Here is a 19,540-nt window from a genome sequence, read left to right as displayed (position 1 = left end):
TTGAGTTGGTTCAGACTCACAGCAACTGTGTAGGACAGGGTGGAACTGCTCATGTGGCTTCTGAAGCTGTAACACTTTATTGGAGCAGAAAGCCTCATTTTGACCCTGAGCAGTAATTAGTGGTTTTGAACTGTTAACTATGCAGTTAACAGCCAAACACAAAACCTCTATGCCACCAGGGTTCCATATATAACAGTAGATATTACATATTCAACTATAGGATATTAGTGGATATTTTACTTTCAAAACTATCTTTTTATCAGTGACTTTTAATGGGCAAAATATTTATAGAGGCACATATTTACATTTATTGGAGTTAGTTTACACAGACTAATTCAAGCAGATGAACCATCAAGCATTTGTAACAAAGTTAAAAAGACAAACAGGATAGTTCCTGGCAACTGACAACCTTCAATGATTTGAAGGGTGTTGATATTATTTTGGTGAAACCCAAGGCCTTGGATTAAAAATAGGAAAATAACTCCTTTCTTCCCAGTCGTACCTATCTCTGTACAGTAGAACCCCGGACCTCGACGCTAATCAGTTATAGGAGGAGCATCAAGATGCGATGCAGTTGAGCTCTGATTCAGTTTTTCCCACAAGAGACAACTGAGCATGGATTAATCTGTTCTTGACCACCAAGTGTTTACCTTAACCTTACCTTTTTTTATCAAACATTACACAGAAATTTCAAAGTGAATGCGTTCAGAGTTAAATTATATAATTTAAACAAGAAACACAACATTTAAAAGTTTCTAACAACTACAGTCTGACCCACACCTTGAGATTGATGAGGATCTGGATCTGTGGACACGGATGTGGAGAGAGAGTCACTGTTTGGGCAAATCAACTGGGAGCTGCTTTTGAGGTGTTTTCCCTTCTTTGCCTTTGTTTTTACTAGGACCTGGCTGGCTTTCTTAAAAAAAGAAAAACATATTCTGTTTAATATGGTCTGTGGTTGGCATTTCCTTATCTGTTTTCTAAAAGGGTTTACTAAATTATCATCAACAATATCAATAACAAGGTTAACCAGTTCCTTATCATGATAATTCTTTTCAAAATACTCTTTTTTTTGAACCCATGTTTTTTTTATTATCTAAAAACAGTACAGAAAGCCACGAAAACTAAGAAAAGAATAGCAAAAACGCTTGGAACGCAGCCGCAAAAGGTTTAAACAAGGCCTAGACTGACAATGCCAGCTAACGCACGTGACCGAACCACGAACTGCTTCCTTTACAAAAATCACGTGCGTCGGGTCAGGTTCTGATGTTTTGTTTGAGCTCTGATGCAAAATGCTCTCTACATTTCGCATCAAAATCCAATTATGTCGCTCACTGATGCAGTCGAGTACCGGGTTCTACTGTAGATAGATTTTAACCTTTTCCCCGGTGAAGCATGTTGATGGCAGCAGTTTCTGTTTTGGGTGCTATTTGTAAAGCATCAGGTAGGCGGTTATTACTGTTATTGTCCGTGTTAGGCGCCATGGAATAGAGTCTATTGTACTTACCCCCAGCCTGGACGTCGCCCAGCCACCATTCGGAGGTTGGAGCCCATGGTTGCAGGCAGTCTGCATCCTGGTTGGCAAGGGTCTTTCCGTCTGTTTGGTTTTGCCTTTCTACCATGCATACGGTGACCTCTTCCAGGACTTAGCTCTTGATAGCAAGATCAAAGTCCATTAGAAATGTCTTGCCAACCTCACTTCTTTGTAACATTTTCAATGCACTTCTTCTAAGCGATCCCTCCTCCTTTTTCTGGTACTGCGGGCTACCTTCCACAGCCTCTCTCAAGTGCCCCCGTGCTTTGGCTTTCCTTACTCAGCGCCGAACTTCCCCTGCCTATGAGGCCACTGGAAATACCAGGACTGGAGTCAGGTGCCCTTGATTTTCAAAGTGATGTTCTTACTCATCCCCATTTGAAGAGGTTTCTGCCGCAAGTTTGTCCTGTGCAGTATGTCTCTTCACTTCTTGACAGCAGTTCCATGAACATTGATCTAAGGAAGATGAAATCCTTGACCACTTCCATCTTTTCTTCATTTATCATGGTTTTATCTACTTGAAAGATCCAGGATTCAGTGTCCCGTGCACCTCAGGCCTTGGCCAGGGTCCCGAGATGCATTCAGAACCCTGGTCAATGTGGTCCATCCAGTGCATACTGGCAAAGGCACTTCCCCCCTCCCCCCCCCACCCTGCCGACTGTCCCCCAAAGCATTTCCACTCATTCTTTCCCACACCGGGAAGTCAGGCCTCTCGCTTTCCCTACCGACAGGTATGGCTTGTGTTCCCGGGTTATGTTTGCTCCCTTTCCCTTGCGTTGTTTGTTCCCTTACGTTGTTTTCCCATGTGTATGTCTGCTCTCTCTGATAGGGCTGTCTACCCGGCCCTGGGGGGGAGGGGGACCTCATCAAAGATGAACATGTCAGCCTCTTATTAGACACCTCTACCCTCTTGACCCGTTGATCCCACCTGAGGTGAGGCACCCTCAAGCCTGGTGACCTTAGGAAATCTAGAACAGAGGGTGTATGGTTCGTTGGCACCGGTCAGCCTCTCTACCAGACTGTATGGCCCTCAGCCAATAGATGAGAGTCCCACAAGTGTGAACTTTGATGCTTTTTCCTCCAGCCGCGGTCTCATAAAGGGCTCGTCCATGCGTGCAAACTAATTTCACTCAGCAGACTGACTTCCAGCTCCTTCCACATCTGAAGGTGTGTCATGGATTCACAGCTGTTTTTTTGGGATGTGTATGGTTCCATTGTTTGTATATACCCGTGTTTCTTTATCCAATCATCTACTGGTAGGAATTTAGCTGTTTCCAGATTCTTGCTATAGTGAACTATGCTGCCATGGAAACGGGGGCCCAAACGTCTGTTGTAATCTGCTTCTTGTTTGCGTTGGGTATATGCCCAGTAATGGTATTGCTGGATCATATCATTTTTCACTTGTTTGGTTTTTTCACAATTGGTTTTTATTCATTATGGTTTATCATATCACATAATTATGATGCAGAAGTAATAGCAGGTATGAATATGGTAAGTTACTTCAAAGAAACAATTCAGACACTTTTATGATGAGTTACATTGTCTACACCTTACCACAATGACATATTACTAGAATGTATTTGCTATTGCTATGTGTTGTCTGTTAATCATCTGTGTTAGGTGTCATCATATCACCTTGACAGTGGCTGTACTTATCTACAAGCCCACCAGCAGTGGATCAGAGTTCCAATCTCACCACACCCTCTCCAGCATTTGTTGTTCTCAGTCTTTTTGTTCTTTTTTTTTTTAATTGGTCAGTAGTTTTGGGTGTTAGGTGGTATCTTATGATTGTTTTGGCTTTGTTTTATTTGTTTGTTTGTTTTTACTTACTTTATTGGGGGATCTGATGGCTAGTGACCCGAGAGCATTCCTCAGGTGTTTATTAGCCTTTTGAATGTCATCCTTGGTTCTTGCTCACCTTCTCAGGGGATCATTAGTTGTTGTTTTTTTATTGTTGTAGATTTTTACATACTGTAGATTTTAGTAATTAGTCATTTGTTTGTTGCGTCATTACTAAATATCTTTTCCCAGTATGTGGGCTCTCTCTTTACTCTTTTAAGGAAGTTTTTTTTTTTACATTTATTAGGGGCTCATAGAACTCTTATCACAATCCATACATATACATACATCAATTGTATAAAGCACATCCATACATTCCCTGCCCCAATCATTCTCAAAGCATTTGCTCTCCACTTAAGCCCTTTGCATCAGGTCCTCTTTTTTTCCCCCTCCCTCCCTGCTCTCCCCTCTCTCATGAGCCCTTGATAATTTATAGATTGTTATTTTGTCATATCTTGCCCTATCTGGAGTCTCCCTTCCCCCTTCTCTTAAGGAAGTCTTTTGATGTACATAAGTGTTTAATTGTTAATAGGTCCCACTCATCTATTTTGTCTTCCATGGATTGTGATTGGTTTGTTATCTCTGATAGCCCATATATTCCCTGCCCTAGGGCACTTTACAATTGCCCCCAATTGTCTCCTGAATGACCCTGATAGCTTTGGGATTTACATTCAGGTCTTTTATCAACCTTGAGCTTATCCTTGTGCATGTGGTGAGATATGGGCCTTGTTTCATTCTCTGCAGGTGCATAGCCAATGTTTCAGCACTGTTTATTCAAGAGGGTATCAGCTTCCCAATTAAAGCCTTTTGGACCATTGTCAAAAATCAGTTGCCTCTATGCAAATGTTTTTACTTCTGTGTTTTCTGTCCTGATCTTTGGTGGGTGTTTCTGTCATTATACCAGTACCAGACTGCTTTGACAGCTGGTACTGGTTTTGAGGTCAGGGAATTCAAGACCACCTAATTTCTTTTTTTTTTTGGGACTTCTTAGCTTATCCTGGGCTGTTTTCCTCTCCAAATGAAGTTGGTAATAATTTTTTTCCATTTCTTTGAAGAATGATGCTGGGATTTGGATCGGGATTGCACTGAATCTGTAGATTGCTTTAGGTAATACTGATATTTTCACAATATTGAGTCTTCCAATCCATGAATATGGGTATCCTTCCATTTTTGTAGATCCCCTTTAGTCCTTTGGAGTAATCTGTAGTTTTCTTCATACAGATCTTTTATTTTTTTATTAGATTTATTGCTAGGTAACCAGCTTCTGTGCGGCTACTGTGAATGATATTGTTGCCCTGAAATCTTTCTTGGTGTTGCCCCCACTGGAATATAGGAATCCCATTGATTTCTGCTTGTTAATCTTGTATCCTGCTATACCACTAAACTGCTCTGTTGTTTTCAATATCCTATTGTGGACTCTTGTGATTCTCAATATATAAAATCACATTATCTATAAATAGCGACAGTTTCACTTCTAGTTTAGCCACGTGCACTCCCTTATTTCTCGCTGTTGTCTTAGGGTATTAATAGGCTAGGATGTCTAGCACAGTGTTGAATAAAAGTGGCGATAAAGGACATCCTTGTCAGGTTCCCATATTCAGAGGAAATATTTTCAGCTTTTCTCTATTGAGTGTAGTATTGGCTATAGGATTTTTGTATATGGCTTTTACTATATTGAGACTTTTCCCTTCTGTCTTCTTGAAAGTTTTTATTAGGAATGGGTGTTGGATATTATATTATCAAATGCTTTTTCTGAATCAGCTGATTTAATCACATGCTTCTTATCCTTTTTCTTGTTAACATGGTGCTTTACATGCATTATTTTTCAAATATTGAACCATCCCATCATCCCTGGTATGAATCCCACTTGGTCATGATGTAAAAATCCTCTTTTTACAATATACATGTCATTGCCTTTGAATTTGACATCTTAACGTGGTAAATTGTAGGATTGATTCAGAATGGTCAATGCTAAACCATTTCTGGTGACTAATGGCTAGGATATCCATCCTTTTGCTTTCCATTTGATTTCTGAGAACTCACAATTTTCCTAGATTCAAACAACATCACACATCTCATATTAGGGTTATTAATACATATTTGCAGCTTCTGCTACTCATTGTGAGTCACGCTTCAGCAGCTACTAGTCTTGCAGGCTGCACTCCATCTCCATTATTATGCTCAGCTGTACTTTTGAGAAGGCAGCTCTTCAAGGCATATTTTGAGTGACTTCTAACTTGAGTGGCTCATCATCTTGTGCTATATCTGTGAATATCCCCCTACTAATCATAAGGTTTTCAGTGTATCACACAATGCTCTGCTACTATTTATAAGGTATTCCACAGCGAATCCCTTAGAAGTTGAGAGCTGATTTCTTTTTTATAGCCTATTCCTAGTCTGGAAACTGTTGAAAACTTCTCACCTCAGGTGATCCTACTGGTATTTGACCCATCTTCTAGCAGTACAGCAACCTGCAATCTACCACAGTACAAGAAACTGACAGCTAGCAGTATTGACAAAGTGATTACTTAATTTTAAACCTAATGCTTGAATGAATGGTCTCTAAAAGAGGTAGACAAGCCTACAGTGATATCGCAGGTGTACCTTAATTTGAAGCCCTGTATGTGGGTGGTTCTTTTCATGTATTTTATCAATTTATCATTTTATCTACTAAAATAATATAATATGCCTCCCATTTCTTATCAAAGTGTAAAACATATGGTAAAGTAACGTAATATCAGGACTCGCATGGCTCTGTACCTCCCTGCTTCACAATCTTTCTCAAATGATGTGTGTTAAATCGCTGAATGTAACCATTCGTTGCTGGGGTAGAAAAATGTTCAGTATAAGATACATTTTGAGGAAACTAGGAGGTTTTCTATGAATTTATTTGCTGTTTCCAAAATCTACAGTAAGAATGTTGTCTTCAATTCTAGCCCTGTTAACCATTTGTACATTCTTTGTTACCTCTGTGTGAGCCGAAGGCCTATTCAGTACGAAATGACTCTTTAACAGAGGGAAGGAAAGGTCAGGGGGGGATAAAAGATATGTAAACTAATTTTCTTATATATTACCTGTGACCTGAGCAGCATTTTATATATATATATATATATATATATATATATATATATATATATATATATATATATATATATATATATATATATATATATATATATATATATTTCATTTCAAAATAACTGAAATAATTTGTTGTTTTATGAAATTATTGTAAACAATGATCTTGTGCTTTCTGATAGCAGAAAGCTTTACAAGTAACGCATGAATTAATATCCACTTATCTAGTCTCTGCTTTTTTGTGTGAAAGTTATGGTGAATAATTTTTTTGCTATTTACTAGATGACTCCACATAGGTAATGTTAGCTGTCAATAGCCGGGTCTTTAGTGTTTTCCTATGTAGATATTTAGACTAGATCAGACTTCCTGGGTCCCTAGCTCTATCACTTACTAGCTTTGAAAACTTGGATAGCTATACAGGCATGTATATATATAATTACATTTATATGCAATGACAGGGTACTAGAGCTCTACACGTATATTTATTTATAAAGTATTACAGTAGCAGATGAACATTGGGCCTCCACTCAAGTACTCCCTCACCCCAAGAACAATGTTTTACTAACACGGCACTCTGTGATGTTCACCTGCTCTGACATGATTGCTGAAGACAAAATGGGTGCATAAGCAAATGTGGTGAAGAAAGCTGATGGTGCTTGACTATCAACAGATATAATGTTATTGGATTGGGGAAAGGAACGCGAGCTCACCTTGGGCGCACGGAAGAATTACAGCCAGTTGAGATGCAAATGCGGCAAACGGAGTTTTATTTTTCTATCTCGAGCTAGAGCTTTCTTCCCTACACTGCCCAGCGCAGCGGGACCCAGCGTCCAAAAGGGAATCAGCCCCGAGTTCTTTGTTCCCTGGGCTTTTATGGGGCTAGGGACCGGGGGCAGTCCAGTGTTGCTGTTCTTTAAACTTATTGGAGAAAACTTCTGGCATCAGCGTTGTCCAGTGGTGGTTGGTGAGTAGTTCTGCACGTATTTTCTTGACTGGTCAATTGGGGGTGGTGGTCGCTGCTCCCTACTGGTCCGTCTGGGACAGGTGATGCCGTCTCTGATAGAATTACCTCAGTGTCCAGGAATCTGAAATTAGAGCTTAAGCCTGCCCCAGACTTTGGTTTTATACGGCCTGTCATGGTGCTAGTGCCGGCAGTTGTAAACCAGGACCCCACAGTGTCAGGGGTCTTAAAGGCTTGAAGAAAAACAAGTGGCCATCTGGCTGAGAAACAACAAAGCCCACATGGAAGAAGCACATCAGCCTGCGTGATTGCGATGTGTTGATGGGATTAGGTATCAGGCATCAAAGACCTCAAATAAAACAAACAAATTAAAGCATATCAATGGGAATGAGGGGGAGGGCAGAGTGGAGACTCAAAATCCTTCAATAGTAAATTGGACAACACGTGTCAGAATGGTCACAAGGAAGAGAAGATCCAGTCAGGGTACAATATAGCACCGATTAAACCCACAACCTTCCTCTGGTTCTTTACTTCTTCCTCCTCCCCCACTATCATGACCCAATTCTATCTTAAAAATCTGGGTAGACCAGAATTTGCATACTGGTACAGTATACACATTGAATCCAGAACAGATAACCCCCTCAGGACCAATAAGGGGTGAAAGCGATACTAGGAGGGTAAAGTTGGGGGGTGAGTAAGGGAAATACCATCACAATGACAGACATCTGGTCCCCAATCCCAGGGGGATGGATAGCAGAAAAGTGGGTGAAATGAGACAGCAGAAATTTAGACATGAAAAAAAGAGAGACAATAATTTACAAACTATCAAAGGGGCATAGGGGAGCAAAAGTGGGGGATGGAGGAAGAAAAAAATGAGGAACTGATGCCACAGGCTCAAGTAGAAAGAAAATGTTTTGAAAAAGATGATGACAAGATATGTACAGATGTGTTTGACACAATGGACATTTGTATAGGTTATGATAAGAGCTGTATGAGCCCTCAATACAATAAAATTAAAATGAAAATATATATCTTATTTATTGGGTCCTTATAAATTAAAATGTATAAAACTTTTTGATAACTATTTAACACTGTATGTGTTCTGTCAGCATTATCATCATAGTTATCTTCATCATTACCACATCACAAACATCTTTCTAGTCTGCCTAGTGTTGGGAAGATAATGAATCCTGTCTAGCCTTAATGAAGCAAGATCATAATTTTAAATGACAGGTTGTCCTTATTCACATGAACTCATTCATGAAACAAATACTTAACTGAAAATTTGCTGGCCAAGTTTCTATGCCCGAGGGATAGTGCGAGCAACAAGATAGATACATTTCTGCTACCGTGGAGCACATGTTCTGTGACGAGACAACAGAAAACAGACAAATACGTAAAATAATAAATGGGTAATATAAACAATAAAATATGTGACACAATAAAATTGGGATATTTTAATTTTAAAGAATTCTGTTTTGATGAAATATATGCAATAACATGTATAATAAAACATTTCATTTTCCCTGTGTTATCAAATGACATTAATTACATTTAATTATTGTATAAAATGATCATTATCTATGTCCAATTGTTTTCATTCCCCTTAGCAAAATCTCTGTATCCCTCAAGAAATACCCATTTGCATTCCCCTTCAACACAATGAAAGTTGGTTTCCAAACATTTGCTTATTCTTGATATTTTTTTTAAAAGACCTTGTTCTTTTTTTTTTTTTTAATTTTAACAATTTATTGGGGCTCATACAATTCTTTTCACAGTTCGTTCATACATATACATACATCAATTGTATAAAGCACATCTGTACAGTCTTTGTCCTGATCATTTTTTCTCTTTTCTTCTTTTAAATTTTATTAGGGACTCATACAACTCTTACCAGAATCCATACATATACATACATCAATTGTATAAAGCACATCCATACATTCCCTGCCCCAATCATTCTCAAGGCATTTGCTCTCCACTTAAGCCCCTTGCATCAGGTCCTCTTTTTTTCCCCCCCCTCCCTCGCCATTCCCCCCTCCCTCATATGCCCTTGGTAATTTACACATCGTTATTTTGTCATATCTTGCCCTATCCGGAGTCTCCCTTCCCCCCTTCTCTGCTGTCCCTCTCCCAAGGAAGAGGTCACATGTGGATCCTTATAATCAGTTCCCCCTTTCCAACTCACTCACCCTCTACTCTCCCAGCATCGCCCCTCACACCCTTGGTCCTGAAGGTATCATCCACCCTGGATTCCCTGTACCTCCAACCCTCATATGCACCAGTGTACATCCTCTGCCCTATCCAGCCCTGCAAGGTAGAATTCGGATCATGGTAGTTGGGGGGAGGAAGCATCCAGGATCTGGGGGAAAGCTGTGTTCTTCATCGATACTACCTCACACCCTAATTAACCCTTCTCCTTGATATTTTATATAACTTGTTTATACATATTCTTTTTATTCATGTAATCCATATAGCAAGTCTTTTCATGTTTCATACATATCATAGCACACATCAGGACTTTTTCTTTATGAGTTACAACTCAATGAATGTCTGTATCACATGGTATTTGTCTATTTCTCTGTTGATGGACATATCCGTTTTCCTTGTTTCTATCTTTTGGTTATTGTGGATAACACTGCAATGGACATTGGTGGACAAGTATTTCTTTGATTTACAAAGATTGTTAGCTCAAAGCAATTTGAATGCTGTAGCTAATTTACTATTTTCCCTTTCTACTTTTGTTTCTGTTGTTGGTTTCTGTTCATCTGGCTTTAGCCATCCATCATTACTTGGAACATCACGTTGACTACGTGCCTACCTTTTTGTCCAGATTTTGTTCTGTTATAGTAATGATACTTAATGTGAGTAGGCAGACGCCCGTAGTACTTTCCCTGACTTGCTAAGTATTCATATTAACCACATTAGTTATACTTACATTGTTTTATCTGTATTTGAGTAAACATTGCTTCTCAAAGATCTAGCACAAAACTTATGTAGTGAGGTGATATAATATTAATAACTAACACCCATATACGTTGTTTATACGTGTCATGCAGTGGATTCTTACTCATAGCGACTCTGAGAACAACGCAGACTTGTCCCATTGGGTTTCTTAGGCTGCTTGAATGTTAACTGAAAAATCAGCAGTGTGAACTCACCAGCTGCTTAATGCAGCAAAGAGGCATCAATCTACTTCCGTGAAATTCTTAACATTGGAAACCCTGTGCGGCAGCTCTGCCCCAGCCTGCAGAGTTGCTCTGAATTGGTTTGAATTGACAGCCATGGGCAATACTGATGTGAGCAGAGCGCAGGGCTGTGCTCTATGGAGCAGCCAGTAGGTTTGAACTACTGACCTTTTGATCACTAGTTGAACTCTTAACCATGGAGTTATCGGGGTTCCTAACACATGGTGCTTAGTATTTTTAAGATTCTGTTCAAACAATTTGCATTTGTTAATTAATTTAATCTTGGGAGCAGCCATATGAAATATGCACTCAAGGAATGTGAGATGAGAGGAGCACTGAGATCGTTGTCCCAGGGATACCTGGACAGTAATTGGCAGACACACTGTTTGAGGCCAGCAGTCTGGTGCAGAGTTTGAACTGTTAGCCAGTATTCCAAAGTCTCCAGTCCCACAACAATTCTATTCCGCATGGAGCCAGGGGTGCATTCAGTAGCTATGTCACTCTACATTTATACTTTATTATGCTTATTAATGTCATATCTTCCTTATTAGTTTATAAACTTATAGTGGAACTAATTTTTATTTACTTTGTAGATGGCTCAGTATGATTTTTATTTCACCCAAATTATAGCTTATTATTGTTCTGAGATATTCTTTCCAAGAATTTTCTATTCTGCAACGATCAGTATTGCATCCATAAAACTTTCAGATCTACAAAACAAATAAAGTTCTTCCAAGTGGTATACGTGTTCTTGCTTTTGTTTAAGGCATATTTTAAAATAAATTACAAGAATACACTGTGTTTTATTGGTGTCAGAAAATTTTGGAATCATATCACTAGGTTCAAATTCTTTTATTTTTTAAATATGTTTTCTACAGGGTGCTGCTTTAATTCGAATGCTGGCTAATTTTATGGGCCATTCAGTGTTTCAAAGGGGTTTGCAAGTAAGTAAATTGCTTTGTTTTCTCTTAAAATTTTTCTTATTTTATGCTATGCAGATGTTTTACAGTTTAAGAAATTACTGATATAAGATTACTAAATGGTATGGAAAAGTTTAAGATGTATAAGGTTAGCATCATCTTTCAATATGAGAAATGAAACTTATAAATACCATGTTCTCAATAGCACCAGAATAAGCTTGAAGTATTGTGTGATTGAGAATATGTTTAATTTTCATTTTAAATTAAAATTTAAGAGCCCAAATAATTGATATAAAATATTTAGAATGCCTACTTCTCTCTTTTTTCTCCACTGATAAGTTTATGTAAGGTAAGAAGTGATAATAACCTTAGGAAAATTATATTGTGAAGAAAAATCTTAATAGTATTTTCAGCTACGTGTATTTTGTGTTTCTGTTGCTCCGCTGTTGATATATATATATATATATATATATAGATAGAGATTGTTATTTATCTGATGGTCATTTAAATTTTTCTTTTTAATTAGAAAATACAGTGCTGTACAAATTAAAGGAAAATAAACAATTTTATCAAAATGTATTTGCAGTAGGAAGTATGAGATTTAGGAGTAAATTTCTTAGAAAAAGAGGCTTCTTAATGGCTTTTAAAGTAAATACAAATACAGAAAAATAAAACTTTTACTCCATTGAAATCTGCTAGAGCAAATCATGTTCCTAGCAGCTGTGATTGATGAATTATTTATGATGCATTCTGCTACTTAGAAGTGTCCTTTAAAGTAAATTGATGTTCACCTGAAATACAATTATGCTAAGACAGAGAGAGCTATCAATCTTATCTGTTCTTTGTAAGCTTTCATTTTAAAATTTTAATAAACTACATCTGAGATCAGGTCATATTTTAGTAGTATAATTCTATGTTTACCCCCCACAATTTTTAAAGGTAAAATACAAAGCAAGAGTTAACTATGTTTTGACAAGGCTAGTTATACGTAGCACAACAAAGCAAAACTATAAATTTCCTGAAGAATAATTTCCCTTAGAAAATATTTTCACAGATTTGTTCCAGCAGTGGTTGGAAGTTACTTTACTCAGCTCCTTCCATTAGGGAAACCTTCAGAATAGCTGAATCCATGGAACCTATTTTGTTGGGGAGAAAGGGTCTGTTCTGATCACATAGTTGGATTTCTCCCTCCTCTCGAGGAGCGCCCTCCAAGAATATCAGAGGAATGTCCTTCTCTACCGCCATTTCTTTGTTTTCCCCATTGATGTTGTAGCATGACAGTTCTTGAAAAAATCTAAACTTGTATAAGAGCAATACGAATTGAATTTGATTTCTTGGTAGCTAGTTGATGTGAAATCATTTTCTGAGTACAGTTTTTGTTCTTTTTCTCATCTGTCTGTATAGATTTGCTCAGCAGATTGAATAATCATAGTTATTTTATTTGGAAAGGATTATTATTTTGCAACCTTTTTTGCTTTATTTTGTCATATTTTCCTTAGTATGCAAAATGTGTACATTTTAAATATATCCTTTTATATTGAAGTATATTTAATAGACTTCAGATCAAGTATATCTGAAAAAACTATTCATCTGATTCTCATTACATTAAACTTGGATATAAAACTTGTTTTAATGTGTTACTTATCCTCTGAAACTTGATTTGGCTTTAATTTTCAAGTAAGGGGCTCTATGTTTGTCCACATTGCATTTTATTTGCATTGTGACATCTCATTGGTCAGATAGATCTGTATCCTTCAGTACTTCACTTTCAGCTTTATTTATACTCATCACTCAAACTGATTTAGTGTATCACCAGCAGTTTGGATTAGTGTACAGTAGATCTCTATGTCGGGGTGATAAATTATCATCTCCTGAGCATGAAGATGTATGGGATACATTTTGAAGATGACCTCCTGAACAGACACTTCATGTCATGATGCTGACGGGTCAGAGTTGATATTAATATGCTTCCTTTCCAAAGGGGCTCAGGGGAGTATTGGTTTGCATGTTGTTGAGACAGCTAAGCCTGGCTGTCAGGGTTTACCTCGGCTGGACAAACGATGAATTCTTTTCATAATAACTATGACTATTTTCTGTTGACAAATAGAATTTTTTCATTTGCAAATAGACACTAGATTATGTTAACAGTTATAGGCAATATAAAATTTAAAATTGTATGTTTTTTCCTTTTTTTTTTTTCGTTCCACCTCCCTACTCTTCTGGTCTCACTCGAGCATGCTCAAGCTTGTTCTGCCATCTGTCTGCCTGCCGGTCTATCTGTCTATCTCTTCTATTTATTCTCTGTTGTTTTATTTTTTGTATTTGCAGCTTTGTCTTCATGGTCCACACATGAAAAACATTACAATGATATTTTCTGTTAATTTTCTATATACCTAAATTTTTCTTTTCTGGAAGTTTCGTGTAATATTTGACAGTAAAATTTTGAGAGAAGAAACATTGAATCCTTTTGTTGTTGAGTTAATATACCACTTATAAACAACATACATATATTTAAAGTAGGTTGCTTATATTTTTCCAAATGTGCACTCTCTATATTGTTCTTAAGATTGCATTTCCCAAAATAATAGCAAACATATTTCAGAAAGCATGACACAGTGAAATGAATACAGAGCAAAAATGATAGTCTTATTTATTTAAAAAATATTGGTGGGATTTCTGCAAAACACTAAATCTCCCTTATCCTCTGGTTCCAAAGTTTACAATTCAAAAGTTGAACTAGATAATCTCTAAGAGCCTTTCCATGTTTCATCATCTCTGAATCCAAATTTTATTTAATTTGATTTGCTAGTTAGACAACTTGACTTTCATGTGAAACTAGTGTTCATAACTTGATGTGGAGAAATGTGAATAGATGGGCAAAAATATGCCACTGCTCTTCTTGAAGCTTGATTTAGATTCTGAATATTAACTCCATTTGACTTCTAGGGCATATAATACCTTAATTTTAGTCTATCAGACCAGCATTTATTGTTATGGAGAGTTTTGATAGTGACTTATTTCTTTTTGTCAATATTTGACATATATATTTGTTTGATTTTAGTTACCTAAAATCATTTCATGATTTGCTATGGATAATTTACATTTTCATAGTTAAGACTTTATCTGTCTTAAATTATGTTTTCGAAAAACTAAACAGTGCTTGGTGAATTTTACTGGATATTCTATCTCAATGATATTCCTTTTTAACCTGACAGGACACCTTCTTAAGTACCCATCTTTGAAGGTTTGCTTCAGGAAACCATAGCTGGTATATAATGCAGTAGCAAAGCATTGCAATATCATTCTAATATTTCAAGCACCAAGGGATTTAGCATAGAGAATATGGGTTTTATAAAACAGTTGGGAGGGATAAAAGAGTAAAAATGGGGAAGACTTCATAAAATCAAAACATTCAGGAAACACTATAAAATAACACTCATTTGCTTAGTTGCCAGCCGTACACCTGGAAGCCACCAGCAGTACCTTCTTCTGCACTTGACTAAGGGAAGTGTTTCTTTCTTAGTGCCTTCCCGATAGCTTGTGCCTGCTTCTCACCTGACAGACATTTGCCTTGGAGCCAATTAGCAAGGGATTCTGAGAAATGTGGCACCCAGGCCTCCAGCCTGCACAGTGCTCAACAGGGTATAGAAGGTAGCAAGGGGACAGGTGAGCTGACGACAGACAATTGAACAAACGTAATCGATCCATTTTGTTGTTGTTTTACTTTAGTGATTTTATTATTATTTGTACTATATATGTAGCTTTTTGTATTACGATACAGAGCTTTTTTATTTTCTTTTGTTACTTTAGTGATAGCTCCATTATTTTTGTTCCTTCCCTAATCATTGTATTACTTACTGCAGAAACATGTTCCCATTTCCACCGGGTTTGTAATCTCCAGGCCCCTCTGGGGAGGGACTGGACTGGCTTGGTGGTGTCAGGGTGAATCAGTACTGGTATGATATGTCTGAAATTTCCAACTATCTAATTATGACACTTCTAAAATAAGCGCTGACGAAAAAAGACAGGGGAATTGACTATTATAAAAGTTTTCTGTTTTTAATTAACTTAATATTTTATACTTCTGGTTTACGTGATCGAAACTGTTGGCTCTTCAGTCTACTCCCTTCACCCCCCTCCTACTAGGATATGATAAATATATGGAGAAGAAATTAAGCAGCAGTTTTTCTAAATTACATTTAATTTAAAATCAAATATGCACGGGACAAAAAGCCCATCTGGAAAGTGAGCCAGTATGGCGTCCCAACCTGTATGTCTTCCTCACTGTAAGTGTCTGTCCAGTGAGAATTGTTGTTAAAAAAAATTACTGCAGGCTGTGTTCCCAATGGAGACTTAAATAGAGTTAGTGAAAACGCAGTAAAGAATTAGCAATAACTAGAAAGCCTCCTTGCACGTCGGGAACAAGTTATGCATCATATAATGCTACCTTTGAGGCCTCATTTTTGACTGTGTTATGCATATATCAAACAGCTTCCTAGACCAGTCTGTGAAGAGAAACTCGAAGCATCACTTTGGGAGGTCTGTATTCGTTCTCTACCGATCACAACACCCCAAACTCGTGCCGTAACCTCAGTACTACCCTTTCCGCGCGTGGACAAGTTTCCGTGCTCAGTGCTGTTTTCCTTTCTTTCCCCGGGGTAACTGGAACTATAAATGTAATGTAAGTGTGCTCCTCTTTCGTCTCTCTATAAATTCTTGGTGATTGGACATGTCCCTCTGCAATGTCTCTTGCAACTCAAACCTTCAAATCCATTACAAATATTATCAAACAACATCCTTTGGTAATAGTTACATCTCTAATTTGCCAGAGTCTGTGCGGTTTCCATGCACACGCCTTCATCGTTACGCAGAGGAAGCAGTGTATGAGGTTAACGTGGGGGTGGGATGGGGGACGATCAACAAAGCAGGACAAACGAACTGGGATCTACTGCCTTTGTGCCATTCTTTCTTCCTAATTTGAGTCCGTTTAGTTCAGATCCTAGTTCTAGAAGAACTCGCAGGATTACTTTTAAAGTAACCAATTCAGGTGCTGATTCTTTGGACTTTTAAAATTACACGAGTCCTTTTAACTTCATTTATATTTGTTTTAATCTCCCTAATTACATTTTCTCTTGTTTTTCGCCCAGTAATAAAATAGTAAAGCTATAATTATAGGATCCTTAGATAACATTGATTGGCCCAGTAGCTATTACAAAAATAATTAGTATGTAATACTATTGCTTTTTCCTTTCAAACAAAACAATAATGTTTTAATGACTTGGGCCTGGTTGTACCATTCTTCATGTTGTTATGAGTCCACATGAGGGAATTAAAATTGTGAAGAAAGATCATTGTTAAGCTTGATATAAACCCAAGCCCTAAAATCTATGTCAGAAAGTGGGTCACCTTCCTGCTGAACCAGAGAGAGTAATTTAATATCATCTAAAATATGGTTGAATAGAGAAAGATTTCTCTTGATTAGTATTTAACTGCTCTTTTCCATAAGGTAACCTACAACACAGTGTTTGGGTCCAATTATCAAGGTGAAAATTGCTTATGCAAATCAATGTAAGGCAATGAGGTGTGGATAAAAAGCAAAAAGGAAATATCATTATTATTGGTTTGTGCTCATAAAATTCTGATGGCCTGAAGTAATGACAGGCATGATGCTACAGGGAGTATTAGCAGCAAAGCATGCTCAGTAACTTGTGTTCCAGGGAGATGCTGCTGTCTGTTAGCATGTGTATGCAGGACTTTTGTTTGAGACCTGCAGGCTTACAGTTGTGAAAGACTGCTCCCTGCATGTGGGTTTTCACGAAAATGAAAACTCAGATAGTAATAGAAGATCAGACACAGTGTGTCAAAGTTAAGGTCCTTTCTGTGGAGATGGTTTGTGTTTCCGTCCAGATGGTGACTCAGTCACACTTAATCTAAAATGAATGGCCATGGACAGTTTCTGCTCAAATGTCTCTCTGTTTCATTTAAAATACGGCACAGTTTTATATATGTGATAGGGAAAAGAGTTACCGCTTGGTAATCATTGTTTGTGATGATACTTATGATAGTCTTACAAAACCGATTCATCACAACTGGTTCTAGCCATTTGGACTTTACCAAATTAGCATTTATTAACAAGTTAAATTACAAAGGCAAGATTAATGAACATGTAAAAGAGAAAAACATTTGATTTTTATTGAAAGATTGCTTGATGTGAAAATAGTTTCATGTGTAACAAATACTTTTAAAACTTAAATAGCCATGGCTATTTATATCTCTAAATAAAAAGGGATTACTTTTTGTCACTGAATTTGTTTATTGGAAGGCTTACACACGGAATCCTTACCATGTGCTTCTGAACTGCAAGCTTTCCTGTGACCTCTGCAGCTATATGGATGGAGCCATGCCTTAAGCATTTCGGTGCTAACTGAAGAGTCCAAAGTTCAAACCTCGTAGTTTCTTCTCAGGAGAAAGAAAGGCCGTCTGCCCCTGTAGGGAGTGCAGCCATGAGACTGACCGGGACAGGGCGTCAGTGCCCACCGACGGTCGCTAGGTATTGGAATCCATACAGTAGCAATGCGTTTCTGTGTAAGGATACAATTATTTGTAATCAACCAAAAAGCCTTTACTATTAAAGATGCACCCTTTTCTCTCCTTTTTTTAATTTGGACATTGCTTAAGTAAGACCAAAAAAGAATTGATGCATCTGAATTATGGTGAGAACATTTTTGAAAGTTCCACAGGCTCCCAAAAGGACTAAGAAGTCTGTTTTGCAAGAAGTACGCCCAAAGTACTCCTTAGAGATGAGGACTTCAAGCGTTCATCCTAGATCCTTACATACTTTTTACAAACAAACTGACATCATGTTTGGTAAAGTAGAGGGCCGGTGGAAAGAGGAAGGTCCTCAAGGAGATGCACTGACTCAGTGGCTGCAACATTGGGTACAAACCAAGGCGAAATGGTGAGCACGGTCCAGGACAGGGCAGTGTTTCATTGTATGTGAATCGGGTCGCTATTGGGTGGCACTGATTTGATGGCACCTAATAGAAACAACACATTCATTTTATTTATACTTTTATGAAGATTTTAGCCTTGTGTTTTATACACTTAAAATTGCAGCTTTTACTCTCCTTTTCAAAACTTTGTACAAATGCATATGCACTACAGATACTGAACATTAACATTTATATTGAAAATATCCTTCTCCCCTGGGATATCAAATATCTAAAATCATATGAAAGATGACATTTTGTAAGTTGGTGACTTAAAAGAAATCTGTAAATACTGCTCCTGGTCACGTGTTTGAAAACTTACAGTAAGATCGAATGTGTTGAAAGACCTCTTTTCGGTCAATGGTAATCGTGCTTTAGCTCTCCTCTACCTTCTAAGTCTGTCTTGAGAAAGACACAACTTCACCTTGGCTGAACAAAGAGAGTGTGGGTCCTGCAAGCTATGGCCTTCAGACATTCTTTTAACTCAGACCTGAAGCCAAGCCTGAGACCACCTTTCAGCTGGTGTGTGAACAATAACACATGGGTGAAACTAACATGCCCCTCAGAAAAATCAAGTATATACACCTGAACAGATAGTATTTATCTAAAAGCAAAATCAAGCAGAATTGTTTCCAGTAAACTAACAGAAAGGGGGCAAACCATGGCTAATGAAAACAGGAAAACCAAGGCAGGAATGTGTGAAGTGCTGACACCTTGTGAGAATTGTAACCCCGGGCCAGGGAACTCCCCATGCATGCATTGCTGGATTAGAAATGAATTTGCTCTGGAAACTTTCATGTAAATCATAATAAATATTTTAAAGACAAAAAATGGTGGCATCACTTGCTTTCCTCAATATGATTCCATTTGTAAGCAATCTCCAATAGCCACCATCTGTTTGTTGGCTCAAGGCCTCCACCTGTGATTTTTAAAAACATTTAAGAACACTAACCATTTAAATATAAAAATTGCCTGTTAATACTTTGTGCTAACAGAACAAAATTATAGTTTTTCTTCCTATACTAAAAGCT

The 19,540-nt window shown here is 37.7% G+C and overlaps 1 protein-coding gene across 4 annotated transcripts in view; it reads left to right on the top strand.

Annotated features, from left to right (window-relative positions):
* The window catches only part of LOC142435924 (thyrotropin-releasing hormone-degrading ectoenzyme-like), a 334,108-nt gene that overhangs the window by 164,609 nt on the left and 149,959 nt on the right, over positions 1-19,540 (top strand). For all 4 annotated transcript variants that reach the window (XM_075539963.1, XM_075539961.1, XM_075539964.1 and 1 more), the window contains one exon: positions 11,479-11,544. In XM_075539963.1, the coding sequence (XP_075396078.1) occupies positions 11,479-11,544 (66 nt within the window). The remainder of the gene's footprint in view (positions 1-11,478; positions 11,545-19,540) is intronic.

Source organism: Tenrec ecaudatus, assembly GCF_050624435.1.
Source record: "Tenrec ecaudatus isolate mTenEca1 chromosome 11 unlocalized genomic scaffold, mTenEca1.hap1 SUPER_11_unloc_2, whole genome shotgun sequence".
Classification (NCBI taxonomy): Eukaryota; Metazoa; Chordata; class Mammalia; order Afrosoricida; family Tenrecidae; genus Tenrec; species Tenrec ecaudatus.
The sequence above is the reverse complement of the archived record's forward strand: the minus strand, read 5'-3'. Positions and strand labels throughout refer to the sequence as shown.